The following is an 18036-nucleotide window of genomic DNA, read 5'->3' as shown; positions in this document are numbered from 1 at the left end:
TTTTGGTCCCGTTTTCAAATTGGTCTACATTAAGGTCCAAAGGGTCCAAAATTAAACTTAGTTTGATTTTAACAAAAATTGAATTCTTGGGGTTCTTTGATATGCTGAATCTAGACATGTACTTAGATTTTTGATTATGGGCCCAGTTTTCAAGTTGGTCCAAATCAGGGTCCAAAATTAAACTTTGTTTGATTTCAACAAAATTTGAATTCTTGGGGTTCTTTGATATGCTGAATCTAAACATGTACTAAGATTTTTGATTATGGGCCCAGTTTTCAAGTTGGTCCAAATCAGGGTCCAAAATTAAACTTTGTTTGATTTCAACAAAAATTGAATTCTTGGGGTTCTTTAATATGGTGAATCTAAACATGTACTAAGATTTTTGAATATGGGCCAAGTTTTCAAGTTGGTCCAAATCAAGGTCCAAAATTAAACTTTGTTTGATTTCAACAAAAATTGAATCCTTGGAGTTTTTGATTTGCTGAATCTAAACTTGTATTAAGATTTTTGCTTATGGGGCCAGTTTTTCAAGTTTGTCCAAATCGTGGTCCAAAATTAAACTTTGTTTGATATCAACAAAAATTGAATCCTTGGGGTTCTTTGATATGCTGAATCTTACCATGTATTTAGATTTTGGATATTGGACCATAATAGGTAAATGTCCAATTTAAAATATTTAAGTTTTTAAGTTTAAGAACACATTCATTCTTTAAAGGGGCATTAGCTGTCAAACAGTCAAATTCATGTTCACCGATTAAGACTCCAATTCTCATATTTGATTTATAACATACTAAAAGTCACATGAATATAGATTCAATAGGTTCCAATTATTATAGTGGTGGCAAGAATGTATTTGTTTTACATACAGGTTTATATCAGCAATGTCTTTATAGACTAGTTAAAAAGTGGGGATGTTCAAAAATTTATCTCATCTGCACTATACATAGGCAGATCAGACATGGTTCACCTGACCTTAACCTCATTTCAAGAGTCAGTGATTAAGGTTAAAGTTTTGTGTTTAGGTTTTTTTTTCAGATTCTATAAGCAAAGGGTCAACTTGATGTTGTGTATTAAATATAAAATGGAATGTTATGGAAAGAGGTACATGTCAGTTTGGCAGGTTTCATCTAAGAGGAGGGGCTGGAGGGGTCCTTATCCAGAAATCCTGGGCTTAAAAAACATCCTGAGGTCCCAAATTTAAAGAAATTTAAATTCAAAATTCAATAAAAGAATTCCTGGATCCCAAAAGGATCAATCCTGAAATCCTGAGCTTAAAAACATCTGATCCTGACGTCCCGAAAAAAACTCCTCCCCCCCCCTCCCATTTAACATTGACATCATTTTCTTGGTTCATTGGCTATTAAGTTTTCTTATTTTTGTCTGATATTCAAATACTATAATCAATAGGTTAACTATATTTGATGTATTAAATGATTGCAAGTTGTACATTTCTGTCTTCCAGGGTTTATCTGACCTTGACCTTGATGTTGCTGATCATTGATAAAGTTTAGTTTATGTGATACCAGTAGTATAACCTTTTGTGACTTTTAAATCAAACATGGTTAGTAAGGCAGGAATAACATTGTTACACTGTTATTTTATTAAATAGTCTCATTGAAACTGTCATAAAGATTTGATCAAAGTAACAGCAGGATTAATAAATGAGTCTAAGAAAGATTGTATTTAATATTTTTTATTTGGTTTGTTGTAAAAAGATTTCTGTGTTACAATTTATTACAGTTTAGTAATATGTACAATATTTTTTTTAGGAAACATAGTAAAAGAGGATTTTGTATCAAAACCAACTCAACTGGAATCAGATATGATACACACAGGTGATACAGACATGGCTCCAGCCCGTACAATAGTACATGGAGGCATAGCTCACATGCCACAGTCTACACCTAGCTACAGGAAATGCAAACAGTCATCCTCAGTCTCCTCTAGCAGGAAGACAGATTTAGTCACAGGGTATACAGCACCAGTAAGTCAGAGAAGTCCAGTAATGCATCCCCAGAGTATGCAACTAACATCACCTCAGCAAGTGCAAGCATTGGCACCTGCAATGATGCAACCAGCATCTCCTCAGATACAGCAAGCATCGTTACCAAAAATGATGCAACCCACATCACCTCAGAGACGCCAAGATTTTTTTGCCCAAAGTATGCAACGAGCATCACCTCAGGCAATGCAAGCATCGTCAACCCAAAGTATTCAGTCGCCTGCTCCTGCAATAATGGTTTCTGATGCAAGTCCTGAAAAGCATAAACCAATTTCATTATCAAAGTATAATGAAAACCAAAAAAAGTCTGGCTGTATGGGATCACCTGATAGTAAAATATGTATGGGTGGCTCAGCAACTCCAAGACAACAAACAACAAGTTCATCAGAAAGTGGAAGTCACTGGGACACTGCTTCACCCCAATTAGCTGGCAATACAAGGTTTAGAGGAGGGGTGACACCACCTTCACTCTCACAGGTGCCTCAGATATCAAGGAGACCAGTGCCAACACCCTCTCCAGCAGCTGTTAAAACAGATACCAGTAATAAAACACCATCCTCCTTTCTAACAATACCAGAGCAACAGAGATCCAAAATAACACCAACTCAACCACATCTACAGGCTGAGGAGATACCAGGAGCACCCAGGCCTAGAGCTCCTGCCAGACGGATGTCTGGGTCCTTAGGCTTTCAGTCCAAATCATGGGGTTCCCCAGCCTCTGTACTGCAGTAAGTAATGCAAGGAGTTTCATGTTCTACTGATGAACAAAGTGTTCTGTGAGACAAAGTAAATTTATGCATCTTTAAACAATTGTTTAGTGCTTAACTAATTAGAACAGAAAATTATCAATTTTTTATTAATCATTTTTTTTGCTATATTGGATCTATAGAGTCGTTGTAAATTGTGCATATTGTTAAAAAAAACTGTCATCTAAAAACTTGACCATATTTTCATTATTTATTTTGACGATAAAGTAATCTTTTCAGGTACTACAGGTTCATTTATTGTTGTGTGTACCAAGTTTAGTGGATGGGTATAAAGCTTACAATTTTAGGATATTTAATTTCGTGGTAAAGCCCGAGTCTGCATACAAGTGTAAACAAAAGTTGATTTTCTTTGAAAAAATAAATTTTAGATTCACCCTAACCCACAAAATTAAAAAATAACAATAAATCCAAAGTACTATAAGTTGTTAATGAAAATTATGCTGGTGAATCATTTAGGAGTTTCGATGCTCTGCTTGTGTATTCCTATCACTAAAATCAGTGTGAAATGTATTGTATATATCTTGCAGGAACAGGTCCTTTGATGAAGGTTATTTAAGTGACGCAAGAAGATTATCTGTTGACTTGACTCGTGAAATGTTAGCGCAGACCAAAGAACCATCACTTAAGGTATGTTGTCTGGGTTATATATATTCTTCAGTTATGGAATACCATCAACATTTTGAGGATTGATTTCCAACGCATGCCTGTATGAGGTTGTGTGTTACTATATAAAATGTCCTTAACTTTCTAACATAGGTTTTTAACTGTATTTTTATGCAGTTAAGCTGCATTATGCGAGCACCCTAGATTTGTGTTCTTCCCAATAAATGCTGAAATACTTGCCATTGTTATTATCTAGCTCGCTACTATGTTATATATAACTAATTGAACACTTTTTTAATACTTTTTATTCTGGATTACAAAAAATATGATCAGAAAAACCTTAAATGATCGTCGATTTATCCAAAAGTTTTAAAGTTACACATAGGAAGTAGTGCTTATTAAGAACCCTTGTGTAGTTCATTATGACTTGTACTTTCGGCCAAGATGTCAAAGAACAATTGTATGAAATATTTAATCGCCGAAAATCTCCTAAGACAAGTAGTTTAGATTTCCCAAATGGCAAAAGTCGTAGGAATATTGTTTGTCATCAATACGTAGTACAACTACGTCAGTAGTCTATTATATAATAAGTTCAACTGTTCATGCTGTTGGCGGCAATTTCAAATTAGAAAAAGAAATGTTCGTATCTTTTCAATTTGGAGGCAGGTGTGCAAATTAGCAGTGGTCCGAGATCCGCAACCTTCCACTTTTGCAAGCGGAATTTCGCCTAGGATAGTTGGTTTCTAGCTATGCCCGATGTAGTCACCTTCCACTTGAAAGAAAATAAGAGTTAACTTGGCAAACCATTACCTTTTCACCATGTTCACCAAAGTCTCCAATTAAACGAGCTAAAAACTTATTTTTATCATTATTATTCATGACAGCGATGTTCGTTTTGTTCAATCGCTAGCTTTATACAGAAAATAGCCGACAAATATTGTATAAATTCGAGTAAAATTGTATCTGATTGACAAAAACAACATTGTAAAAACATAACAATGGCGGCCGTGAAGACAAAATTTTACAATATCGGATCCGATCCCGGAAGCGGATAAGGGTAATTCCGGGTTTGGCGATCAATTACGCAGGTGAAAAAAATACATCTATGCATGGTAAATGAATATAAACACTAGAATTGTAAATCAAAAGATATATATAAAAGAAAGAAAAAGCAAAAAAATATTTTATGCAGAAACTCAAAATTCTTTTTGACAAATTTTAATTTAAAAATCCAATACAACGTGACAGCTGGGAACAGTATATCTAACAATATACATGTTCATGGTCACAGTCTAAATTTTCTTTATCAGTGATAAATGATGATAATGCATGTGAGATGCTTTTAAAGTGTAAACATAGTACTGCAATTTCAAAGGATTATTTTTTTTATCTCAGTTTTGAAGGGTCAATTAAAGTAGCTGAAAGTTTCTTTATTTTCACAAATAATGCAACTATATTATATATACCTGAATGTAAGTAAATCATATGATATATAGGTGGCATCCTTTGGGCCACTCCACCCCCTCCTGTTTAATAACTTGGAAACGGTCGAGCTCCCACCCCTAAACCATATGAGGAGCAGATCCAGGATTTTAGGTTAGGAGGGGTGCTAACTTAAATTTTCTCCGAGCAGAGCGAGGCTAAAAAAATATTGAGGTAAAATTATCGGAATATTCTTTAAGCTGAGAACAACCCATGCTTTGCGAATTTATGGGGGGTGCACGCGCCCCCCCCCCCCCCCCCCCCCCCCGAACTGAATCTGCCCCTGCATATATTCAAGTATAGGACAATATAATGAAATATAGGGGGAGTCCATAGAGTTACCCCACCCTCCTGTTTGAGAACTTGGAAACGGTCGAGATCCACACCCTTTAACCATGTATATTCATGTTTGTGACAATATGAAAAATCAAATGAAATATAGGAAGAGTCGCTGGGGGTCACCCCAACCCTCCTGTTTTAGAATTTAAAAATGTTCGAGATCCCCAACCTTAAACCATATATATTCATGTATGGGACAATATAACAAATCAGATTAAATATAGAGGGAGTCCCTTGGGTCACCCCACCCCTCCTGTTTGAGAATTTGAAACCCGTTGAGATCCCCAACCATTAACCATATATATTCATGTACGGGACAATATAACAGTTCAAATGAAAGATAGGGGGCGTCCCTGGGGTCACTGTACACCCTCCTGTTTGAGAACTTGGAAATGGTCAAGATCCTCACCCCTAAACCATATATACTCATGTATGGGACAATATAACAAATCAAATGAAATATAGGGGAAGTCCCTGTGGTCACCCCAACCCTCCTGTTTAAGAACTTGGAAACGGTCAAGATCCCCACCCCGATACAATATATATTCATGTATGGGCCAATATAACTAATTAAATGAAATATAGGGGGAGTCCCTGGGGTCACCCTACCCCTCCTGTTTGAGAACTTAGAAACCAATGAGATCCCCCCCCCCCTAAACCATATATATTCATGTATGGGACAATATAACAAATAAAATGAAATGTAGGGGAAGTCCCTAGGGTCACCCTACCCCCAGTAGCGGATCCAGAAATTTTCATAAGTGGGGGCCCACTGACCATCCTAAGAGGGGACCCGCTCCAGTCACGCTTCAGTGATTCCCTATATAAGCAACTAATTTTTTTTCCCAAAAGGGGGGGGGGCACCCCCCTAAATCCTCTGCCTACCCCTACATGTTTGAGAACTTGGTTTTTGGTTAACTGCCTTCAGCGCTTACAGCGCTTTGATTATTATTTATAACTTCCAATTTACAACATAATATACACAAATATAATAGCAATGTATAATATATCTGTTCATTTATTCATCCATTCCTTTGTCAGTCTGTCCTGCTTCAGATTAAAGTTTTTCAGTTTAAAGTTTTGGGTCATGGTAGTTTTTGAGGAAGTTAAGGTCCAATCAATGCTTAGTTCACATGTTCTCTATGATATGGTCCTTCTGATTTCAATGCCAAATTAAAGTTTTGACCCCAATGTCACAGTCCACTAAACATAGAAAATGATAGTGTGAGTGGGTCAGAATTGTATTATGGAAACATTCTTATGATAAAATCAGTGTTGAACAGATTGAAAACATAACATTGATATTCAATAAATCCAACACTACATGCCGTTTTGTGAGTTCAAACATGTATTTTCATTATTTAAAAGATAATACTTTTACTCAGGCAAACTAATCAATGAGTTATGGATTTCTAGTAAAAGGGTCCCAGTAAATTAACTTTACAGAGAACAATAGCTATTGTATTTACTCAATGAAACAATAAAACTGACAAAAATTTTATTAGATTGACCAATAGGAAATGACTCTGTAGTAAAATTTCATTCGGTTCCCAATACAGTTTGAAATTACTACTGTAATAGTTGATGTCTATGCAGTATATAGATTACTTGATCAACATTCCAGTTTTAATTAAAGAACCTTAGTGAGCACGCTCACATACCCCACGTCCCCACATTGTCATTGCAGAAATTAAATAAGTGTAAGAAAAAAAAATTGTATAAGAAAAAATATTGAATAATAATTTCCTGTCAATATGCACATCAACATAGTATGTCCTTATTATCTACAAAATTACATGAAATTCTGTTGTGTAGTTTCAGAGGAGTTGCGATGACAAACTGTTGCAGTAGTACAATAAAGTAAATAAGTTCAAAGGGGGGTAACTCCTAGAAAAAAAATTGAATCGTAATTTCCTGTCGAAATGCACATCTACATAGTATGTCCTTATTATCTAAAAAGGTTTCGTGAAATTCTGTTGTGTAGTTTCAGAGGAGTTGCGATGACAAACTGTTGCAGTAGTACATTAAGCAAATAAGTTCAAAGGGGCGTAACTCTTATAAAAAAAATTGAATCGTAATTTCCTGTCGATATGCACAACTACATAGTATGTCCTTTTCATCTAAAAAGGTTTCGTGAAATTCTGTTGTGTGGTTTGAGAGGAGTTGCGATGACAAGAAACAGGACTGACGGACGGACTGACGGACGGACGGACGGACTGACGGACGGACGGACGGACGGACGGACTGACGGACGGACGGACGGACGGGTCAAAAAATTATACCCTCCGGAACTTCGTTGCGTGGGGTATAATAAGTTCAAAAGGACGTAACTCCTAGAAAATAAATTGAATCGCAATTTCCCGTCGATATGCACAACTACAGAGTATGTCCTTATTATCTGAAAAGGTTTCGTGAAATTCTGTTGTGTGGTTTGAGAGGAGTTGCGATGACAAACTGTTGCAGTAGTACATTAAAGTAAATAAGTTCAAAGGGGCGTAACTCCTAGAAAAAAAAATTGAATCGCAATTTCCCGTCGATATGCACAACTACAGAGTATGTCCTTATTATCTGAAAAGATTTCGTGAAATTCTGTTTTGTGGTTTGAGAGGAGTTGCGATGACAAACTGTTGCAGTAGTACATTAAAGTAAATAAGTTCAAAGGGGCGTAACTCCTAGAAAAAAAATTGAATCGCAATTTCCCATCGATATGCACAACTACAGAATATGTCCTTATTATCTGAAAAGGTTTCGTGAAATTCTGTTGTGTGGTTTGAGAGGAGTTGCGATGACAAACTGTTGCAGTAGTACATTAAAGTAAATAAGTTCAAAGGGGCGTAACTCCTAGAAAAAAAATTGAATCGCAATTTCCCGTCGATATGCACAACTACAGAATATGTCCTTATTATCTGAAAAGGTTTCGTGAAATTCTGTTGTGTAGTTTCAGAGGAGTTGCGATGACAAACTGTTGCAGTAGTACATTAAAGTAAATAAGTTCAAAGGGGCGTAACTCCTAGAAAAAAAATTGAATCGCAATTTCCCGTCGATATGCACAACTACAGAGTATGTCCTTAATATCTGAAAAGGTTTCGTGAAATTCTGTTGTGTGGTTTGAGAGGAGTTGCGATGACAAGAAACAGGACTGACGGACGGACGGACTGACGGACGGGTCAAAAACATTATACCCTCCGCAACCCGTTGCGTGGGGTGTTAATATAGGTTAGAGACTAAGATTCTATTGAAGATCAATCAAAAGAGTGAAATGAAAATATGTTTCCTGGATATATTTACAGGAGGAAACAGAAGATGTATCAGAACTTTTACATGAATTGGAGTTGGAGGATGATAACAAAAGTCTAGATGATATTGTGTATATTGATGAAATAGAAGAAGAAAAAACAGTAAAATCAGTAAGTTTATTCAACATTTTGAAATTTATCATAACTCTTCATGAGAAATGGATATTTGGACCTTAATTCCATGTATTATAGTATATAGTTATCAAAGGTACCAGGATTATAATTTAATATGCCAGACGTGTGTTTCGTCTACATAAGACTCATCAGTGACGTTCATATCCAAATATTTATAAAGCCAAACAAGTACAAAGTTGAAGAGCATTGAGAATGGAAATGGGGAATGTGTGAAAGAGACAACAACCCAATCAATGAGCAGAAAACAGCCAAAGGCCACCAATGGGTCTTCAACACAGTGAGAAAAAACACCTTCATGGGAGGCAGTCTCTAGCTGGCCCCTAAACAAAAATGTGTACTAGTTAAGTGAAAATGGACTTTATACCATACTCCAAAACATATAAATGAACTTAAATCAAGAAACATACAAGACTAACAAAGGCCAATGACTCATGACTTTGGACACATGCAAAAATGTGTCAGGGTTACACATGTTAAGTGTGATCTTAACCCTCCCCCTAATCCTCTAGCAGCTAATGTAGAAAAAACAAACACACAACAATACCCACAGTATGTCAGTTTCATGAAATGTCAATGAAACAGCAATCCAACAATACAATTCAATCAAAAAATGAGTATCCAGTAGCAAATATTACATGTAATATATATATACATATGAATAGGGATTGAACCAACAACCTTTTGAGCTCAAAGCAAGCAGGCAACTGTGATATAACTGATGAAAATCGCTTATATCAGACAGAAGATATGAAAGAGATACAATGTATTCAAAAATAGTTAGTTGAAGAAAAAGATAGACATTTATGAACACCAAATGCAAAAGTTCTTATAACGTAGAAAATAAGAAGGAATGTCCTCATATAGATTGGATCTAATGTGAAAGATTTTTATGACCATAAGTTAAACCAACAATTAAAGGTCATTTGAATTTGTATAATGGATTATCATGACAAAATTGTTCACAGAAATAAGAAGATGTGGTGTGAGTGCCAATGAGACAACTCTCCAACCAAGTCACAATTTATAAAAGTATACCATTATAGGTTAAAGTACAGTCCAACACAGAGCCTTGGCTCATACCGGACTGCAAGCTAATAAGGGGCCCAAAAATAACTAGTGTAAAACCATTCAAACGGGAAAACCAACTGTCTAATCTATATAAAAATGAGAATCACTTATGAACCACATCAACAAATGACAACTACTGAACATCAGATTACTGACTTAGGACTGGTGCAAACAATTGCAATGGGTTTAAATGTTTTAAAAGGTACCAATAGTTATCAAAGATACCAGGATTATAATTTAGTACGCCAGACGCTTGTTTCGTCTACATAAGACTCATCAGTGACGCTCAGATCAAAATAGTTATGAAGCCAAACAAGTACAAAGTTGAAGAGCATTGAGGACCCAAAATTCCAAAAAAGTTGTGCCAAATAAGGCGAGGTAATCTATTCCTGGGATAAGAAAATCCTTAGTTTTTTTGAAAATTTTCAAAGTTTTGCAACAGGAAATTTATTAAGAAAAAGACTGTATAATTAATATTCATGTCAACACCGAAGTGCTGACTACTGGACTGGTGATACCCTCTTGGACGAAACGTCCACCAGCAGTGGAATCAATCCAGTGGTGTAAATAGTTATCAAAGGTACCAGGATTATACTTTAGTATGCCAAAAATTCAAAGTAGTTTTATTTTCCTCTTGTTTCTGTGCAATTTATGATAAAAGAAATGTTATTTTATTTTCCTAGAGTAAAAAGAAAAAGATGAAGAAAAAGGCTGTCTTGGATGTAAGTAATATTACTTAAGTAACAAAGTAACAAAAAATGCAAACACGATGAAATGACAATGTACAACAAATTAAAGGTAAAGAAAGACTTTAATTTGTTTGTACTTTAATTTCCTTTTATTACATGAGGGGGGGCAAGGGGTTTAACTGTTATGCTGTTATGGGGCATTTTAATTCTTTGTTATCTGTTATTCTGAAAATATATTTACTGTTAGCTGTTATTGTCTTATTCTTTGTTAGCTGTTATAGGACTATTATCTATTTTGTTATCTGTTATTGTGAGAATCTATTTGCTGTTAACTGTTATTGAAAATTGGAATGTTAGCATTTTGACAGCCAATCTTCCGTCGAAATTGAAGATAATTGAAAATTGTGATTTGAATGGATAATAGTCTCATTGGCACGCTTACCGCATCTTCTTACAATGTATATCTATTGGGGTCTTTCTACCGGTAATATCGGGTGGCCCTGTATTTGCAGAAGAATTTCAGTATTATACATCACATAAACATATAAAATCAATTGGAACCAGGACCATTCCAGTATATATTATTATTATTATTATCCTTTGTAATAAATTACATTGTCTGTGAACATGTAGCAGTTTGTACAAATTATAATTCACTTATTACTTGTACAATAACTTATAGTATGGATTTTGTTATAAAAAAGGCATTGGTACACCCTATAGACTTTTTTATTCAATGACCACATAATATTATAATCTTTATGTTGTACTATTACACCACTGTCCCTGATAAGGGGAGGATTGGACACCAACTAGCATGCTAATGTTGACACAGTCACATTCTGTATGTGCCTATTTCCAAGTCAGGAGCCTGGATTCAGTGGTTGTAGTTTGTTACTGTTGTTACTAAGTTTCTTGTTCACTATTTTGTGGATAAATTAGGCAGTTAGCTTTCTCCTTTGAATTGTTCTATATTACTAAGTGGTGTGGGTTTGAATTATGGCTTTGGGAATTATGCAACATCTTTTTCTTTTAGCATTTATATTATAAGTGCTACTCCCTCTCTTTTCATTTACATGAAAGAGAACCCTGACCACCATATTTTTAAAAGCTTTTTAGCTGCTGCTTCACATGGCGAAAAGTGAAGCTCAGAAACCATTGATGCAAATACAGATGTGTCTTCAGTTTAATTTTTCGACAAATACCCTTTTTAAAATCCTACAGCTTCTCCAATGCTGTACCCAAATTTTCCATATTCTATAATTTGATTAATTTCACATAAGATACATGATTGGTGTTTCACTTGGTGTCATCCAAATTTTCACTAGGTCCAATTTCTATTATACTATCAGAATTCTCACTTGAGTCAATTTCTATTATCAGAATAACCACAACTGGCATGCGTGTTTCAGTTACAAGTCCTGTCTCCAATGATCTGGGTATTTTTGTATTTTATAAGTAAGTTTTATCATAAGGTCATTAAATTAAAAAAAATATATTGTGCATCAAGGTTTTTTTTATTACTTGTAAAGTATATATATTGCTTTTCAGATTTTTTTTTATCTAAAAATCAAATTGATAATAAAGTGTCACTGGCTGCACTTCTTTCAAAAATTAAATAAAAAAACCTAAATCATTAAAAATTGATCCCTCAAATGCCCTAGATTAAAAATATCCCTATATCAAAAACAGAAACTAGTAATTTCGTTCAGAAAAATTCAACATCCATACTATAACTTATTGTACAAGTAACGGAAAAAAATCAACCAAGGCAGAACTGCCTCAACGGCCGAAACGTCTTGTTTACACAAATTTTCTAGGCCCATACCACAAGTTATATACTAAGATCTACCGTACGAGTCATCTACTGGATTGATCCTGGACAAATTCATTTTCATATTTCATTACTGTTATCTGTTATTATCCCTTTTCAATTCCTTGTTATCTGTTTTTCACCAAATCAATTCACTGTTTTGCTGTTATGGGGACCCCCCTTGCCCCCCTCATTACATGCATTTAATTTACTGTCTACAAATTTTAAATTTCACTTGAACATAAGATGTTCTCCTACACTTCTGTAATTAAAAGGCAAGATATAAGATACACTACGAGTCATCAGTACAATGGAAAAATTTGAAGGAACTAAAATATGCAAGAGCCCCATCTAAAATATTATTGTTGCATTTTACTGTGCAGTCAAGCAAGAAAAAATCATAAAATTATCCATTTCAATAAATTAATTTTGCTGGAGATGTTTCATTATGTACAATAAGTGTAAAAAGAGAGAGGATATCAAGGGGCACTAAAACATAGGTCTAATAAAAATGACAAAATCATGACCAAAATGAAAACTGATGAAAAGACAAATACAAACATGTATAATTAACAAAACACTTCACTGAAAGTTTTAACTTGGGTAAAACTAGGGATGGAAAGTTTGAACTTGGGTAAACCTAGGGATGGAAAGTTTGAACTTGGGTAAACCTAGGGATGGAAAGTTTGAACTTGGGTAAACCAAGGGATGGAAAGTTTGAACTTGGGTAAACCTAGGGATGGAAAGTTTGAACTTGGGTAAACCTAAGGATGGACAGTTTCTGCTGCATTAGTGGCAACATTCAAGATACTCATTGTAAGTTAAAAATTTTGAAGTTTAGCTAATAATTGTTTAATCAAATCACATTGATTAATTTATTGTATTGAATGTATTGATTCTAACTTATTCTCTAAGCTTATGATTTTAGAAATCATTTGATCACTTGGTGGAAAGATGCAGTACAGAAACTGAACATGTAAGTACCAAAGATAGTCATTATACCCAAAGCATAGACATACTTATTTACGCTTGTATGTAAATGTGAAATTACCTGTTCCAGCAAAATTTTACATTGCAATGTAAAAAAATGTGAGGCCGTAATTACAAAGGGATTTTTGTGCGATGCCAAAAATTAATTAAATAATAATCAGATTTAATTTATGATTCAAATACTCATTTTTAGCTCACCTGGCCCAAAGGTCTCATGACATTTCCCACCATACATATCATGTTTTCCAAAAGAAGATCCATAGGCTTTTTGCCAAGTTAGAATGTATAAATCTTATATATAATATTTTATCTAACCTATTTCAATTTTGATTCAGGTGCAAACAAGTTTTTATAAGACAGGCAACACATTTTCTTCACCAAAGAAGTCAAGTTACTTTTCATCAATTGGGGATGGTACCAGATATGTAGTAGATAAAGTCAAGTCAGTTGGAGACTACATCTTTAAGGACAGGGATGTTAGAGAGACAGATACAGCTTACTACAGAGATGATAGTGTTGATGATGTGTTATCTTACCATTCAGCATCAACAGGTATATACATTATTTTTCATTAGTTGCTGCATTTGTTTTTTGCAACATTGTCTGATTCTCTTTGCACTGATTTTGAATTAGTGTTGTCTTTTTGAAAACAAATATGTATGGGTTTTTTTTCTTTTTGTGGTTGATTAATTGTTTCTTAACATTAAAATTAGAACAAAATTATTTGAGTAAAATTTTCAAATACATATATTTTATATTATGATAAGACGCCATAATCATTATATCTGAACTATAGAATAAGGTCCTGTACAAAATTGATAGGTATTAAAAGATGAGTTGAATTACTCATATCTACATCTTCTGATTTATTGTCGAGCCTTCGACTTTTGTCACAGAAAGCTGGACATAGGGATAGTGATTTGGCAGCTGCGTTAGCTATCTTCTTAAAAGCTTTATATTTTGAAGGAAACAGACCTGAATGCTTCATACTCTGTATATAGATGCATCATGTTACGAAGTTTCCGTCAGTCACATGACAAATGTCCTTGACCTCATTTTCATGGTTCAGTGACTACTTGAAAAAAAAAGTTAAGATTTTTATACGACCGCAAAATTTGAAAATTTTTTCGTCGTATATTGCTATCACGTTGCCGTCGTCGTTTGCGTCGTCGTCGGCCGAATACTTTTAGTAAAAGTGAATGGAAATCTATGAAATTTTAACACAAGGTTTATGACCACAAAAGAACGGTTGGGATTGATTTTGGGAGTTTTGGTTTCAACAGTTTAGGAATTAGGGGCCAAAAAAGGGCCCAAATAAGCATTATTCTTGGTTTTCGCACAATAACTTTAGTTTAAGTAAATAGAAATCAATGAAATTTAAACACAATGTTTATGACTACAAAAGGAAGGTTGGTATTGATTTTGGGAGTTTAGGTCCCAACAGTTTAGGAATTAGGGGCCAAAAAGGGACCCAAATAAGCATTTTTCTTGGTTTTCGCACCATAACGTTAGTATAAGTAAATAGAAATCTATGAAATTTAAACACAAGGTTTATGACCATAAAAGGAAGGTTGGTATTGATTTTGGGAGTTTTGGTCCCAACAGAATAAGGGGCCCAAAGGGTTCAAAATTAAAACTTTGTTTGATTTCATCAAAATTGAATAATTGGGGTTCTTTGATATGCCGAATCTAACTGTCATGACTGTGTATGTAGATTCTTAACTTTTGGTCCCGTTTTCAAATTGGTCTACATTAAGGTCCAAAGGGTCCAAAATTAAACTCAGTTTGATTTTGACAAAAAATGAATCAGTTAGGTTCTTTGATATGCTGAATCTAAAAATGTACTTAGATTCTTGATTATTGGCCCAGTTTTCAAGTTGGTCCAAATCGGGGTCCAAAATTAAACTTTGTTTGATTTCATCAAAAATTGAATAAATGGGGTTCTTTGATATACCAAATCTAACTGTGTATGTAGATTCTTCATTTTTGGTCCTGTTTTCAAATTGGTCTACACTAAAGTCCAAAGGGTCCAAAATTAAACTTAGTCTGATTTTAACAAAAATTGAAATCTTGGGGTTCTTTGATATGCTGAATCCAAAAATGTCCAGAATCAACTTAAATCTTTGTTATATACAATATACAATGTATATTCACTTTTTACTACCAACTGATAAATTAAAATAATCTTTACCATTCAGTGATAACAAGCAGTTTTTTTACATCTTAATATTTTATGATGTATTTAAATGAGTAGTTATTGTTGCAAACTCCATTAGAAATTTTAATTGAGATTAGTTTTGGAATAAGGGAAAGGGGGATGTGATTAAAAAAATTGGGTTCAATTTTTCTCATTTGAAATTTCATAAATAACAAAGAAAATTTCTTCAAACATTTTTTTGAGAGGATTAATATTCAACAGCATAGTGAATTGCTCTAAGAGAAAACAAAAATTTTAAGTTCATTAGAACACATCCATTCTGTGTCAGAAACCTATGCTGTGTCAACTATTTAATCACAATCCAAATTTAGAACTGAATCCAGCTTGAATGTTGTGTCCATACTTGCCCCAACCGTTCAGGGTTCAACCTCTGCGGTCGTATAAAGCTACGCCCTGTGGAGCATCTGGTTTGTAATGTTGAAATCTCTCTTATTATAAGTAATAGGATAACTATATTTGGTATATGTGTACCTTGCAAGGTCCCCATGCCCGTCAGACAGTTTTCACTTGACTTCGACCTCATTTCATGGATCAGTAAACAAGGTTAAGTTTTGGTGGTCAAGTCTGTATCTCAGATACCATAAGAAATAGGAGTAGTATATTCAGTGTATGGAAGGATTGTAAGGTGTACATGTCCAACTGGCAGGTTCATCTTACCTTGACCTCATTTTCATGGTTCAGTGGTTATAGTTAAGTTTTTATACGACCGCAAAATTTGAAAATATTTTCGTCGTATATTGCTATCACGTTGGCGTCGTCGTCGTCGTCATCCGAATACTTTTAGTTTTCGCACTCTAACTTTAGTAAAAGTGAATGGAAATCTATGAAATTTTAACACAAGGTTTATGACCACAAAAGGAAGGTTGGTATTGATTTTGGGAGTTTTGGTCCCAACATTTTAGGAATTAGGGGCCAAAAAGGGCCCAAATAAGCATTTTCTTGGTTTTCGCACTATAACTTTAGTTTAAGTTAATAGAAATCTATGAAATTTTGACACAAGGTTTATGACCACAAAAGAACGGTTGGGATTGATTTTGGGAGTTTTGGTTTCAACAGTTTAGGAATTAGGGGCCAAAAAAGGGCCCAAATAAGCATTATTCTTGGTTTTCACACCATAACGTTAGTATAAGTAAATAGAAATCTATGAAATTTAAACACAAGGTTTATGACCATAAAAGGAAGGTTGGTATTGATTTTTGGAGTTTTGGTCCCAACAGAATAAGGGGCCCAAAGGGTCCAAAATTAAAACTTTGTTTGATTTCATCAAAATTGAATAATTGGGGTTCTTTGATATGCCGAATCTAACTGTCATGACTGTGTATGTAGATTCTTAACTTTTGGTCCCATGTTCAAATTGGTCTACATTAAGGTCCAAAGGGTCCAAAATTAAACTTAGTTTGATTTTGACAAAAAATGAATCAGTTAGGTTCTTTGATATGCTGAATCTAAAAATGTACTTAGATTCTTGATTATTGGCCCAGTTTTCAAGTTGGTCCAAATCGGGGTCCAAAATGAAACTTTGTTTGACTTCATCAAAAATTGAATAAATGGGGTTCTTTGATATACCAAATCTAACTGTGTATGTAGATTCTTCATTTTTGGTCCTGTTTTCAAATTGGTCTACACTAAAGTCCAAAGGGTCCAAAATTAAACTTAGTCTGATTTTAACAAAAATTGAAATCTTGGGGTTCTTTGATATGCTGAATCCAAAAATGTACTTAGATTTTTTATTATGGGCCCAGTTTTCAAGTTGGTCCAAATCAGGATCTTAAATTATTATATTAAGTATTGTGCAATAGCAAGTCTTTTCAATTGCACAGTATTGCGCAATGGCAAGAAATATCTAATTGCACAATATTGTGAAATAGCAAATTTTTTTTTAATTGGAGTTATCTTTCTTTGTCCAGAATAGTAAGCAAGAAATATCTAATTGCAAAATATTGTGCAATAGCAAGATTTTTTTTAATTGGAGTTATCTTTCTTTGTCCAGAATCAACTTAAATCTTTGTTATATACAATATACAATGTATATTCACTTTTTACTACCAACTGATAAATTAAAATAATCTTTACCATTCAGTGATAACAAGCAGTTTTTTTACATCTTAATATTTTATGATGTATTTAAATGAGTAGTTATTGTTGCAAACTCCATTAGAAATTTTAATTGAGATTAGTTTTGGAATAAGGGAAAGGGGGATGTGGTTAAAAAAATTGGGTTCAATTTTTCTCATTTGAAATTTCATAAATAAAAAAGAAAATTTCTTCAAACATTTTTTTGAGAGGATTAATATTCAACAGCATAGTGAATTGCTCTAAGAGAAAACAAAAATTTTAAGTTCATTAGAACACATTCATTCTGTGTCAGAAACCTATGCTGTGTCAACTATTTAATCACAATCCAAATTTAGAGCTGAATCCAGCTTGAATGTTGTGTCCATACTTGCCCCAACCGTTCAGGGTTCAACCTCTGCGGTCGTATAAAGCTACGCCCTGCGGAGCATCTGGTTGTATTTTGGTCTGTTTTTCTTATACCATATGTGATAGGTCTATTACATTTGGTGTATGGAATGATTGTAAGGTGTTCATGTCTAGCTGGCAGGTGTCATCTGACCTTGACCTCATTTTCATGAT

At 34.2% G+C, this 18036-nt stretch overlaps 1 protein-coding gene across 1 annotated transcript in view; it reads left to right on the top strand.

Moving 5' to 3' along the window:
• The window catches only part of LOC139490595 (uncharacterized), a 91755-nt gene that overhangs the window by 70187 nt on the left and 3532 nt on the right, over positions 1-18036 (top strand). The window contains exons 41-46 of the mRNA XM_071277472.1: positions 1770-2730; positions 3297-3396; positions 8484-8600; positions 10376-10414; positions 13123-13170; positions 13520-13736. Of these exons, the coding sequence (XP_071133573.1) occupies positions 1770-2730; positions 3297-3396; positions 8484-8600; positions 10376-10414; positions 13123-13170; positions 13520-13736 (1482 nt within the window). The remainder of the gene's footprint in view (positions 1-1769; positions 2731-3296; positions 3397-8483; positions 8601-10375; positions 10415-13122; positions 13171-13519; positions 13737-18036) is intronic.

Source organism: Mytilus edulis, chromosome 10 (assembly GCF_963676685.1).
Source record: "Mytilus edulis chromosome 10, xbMytEdul2.2, whole genome shotgun sequence".
Lineage (NCBI taxonomy): Eukaryota > Metazoa > Mollusca > Bivalvia > Mytilida > Mytilidae > Mytilus > Mytilus edulis.
The sequence above is the reverse complement of the archived record's forward strand: the minus strand, read 5'-3'. Positions and strand labels throughout refer to the sequence as shown.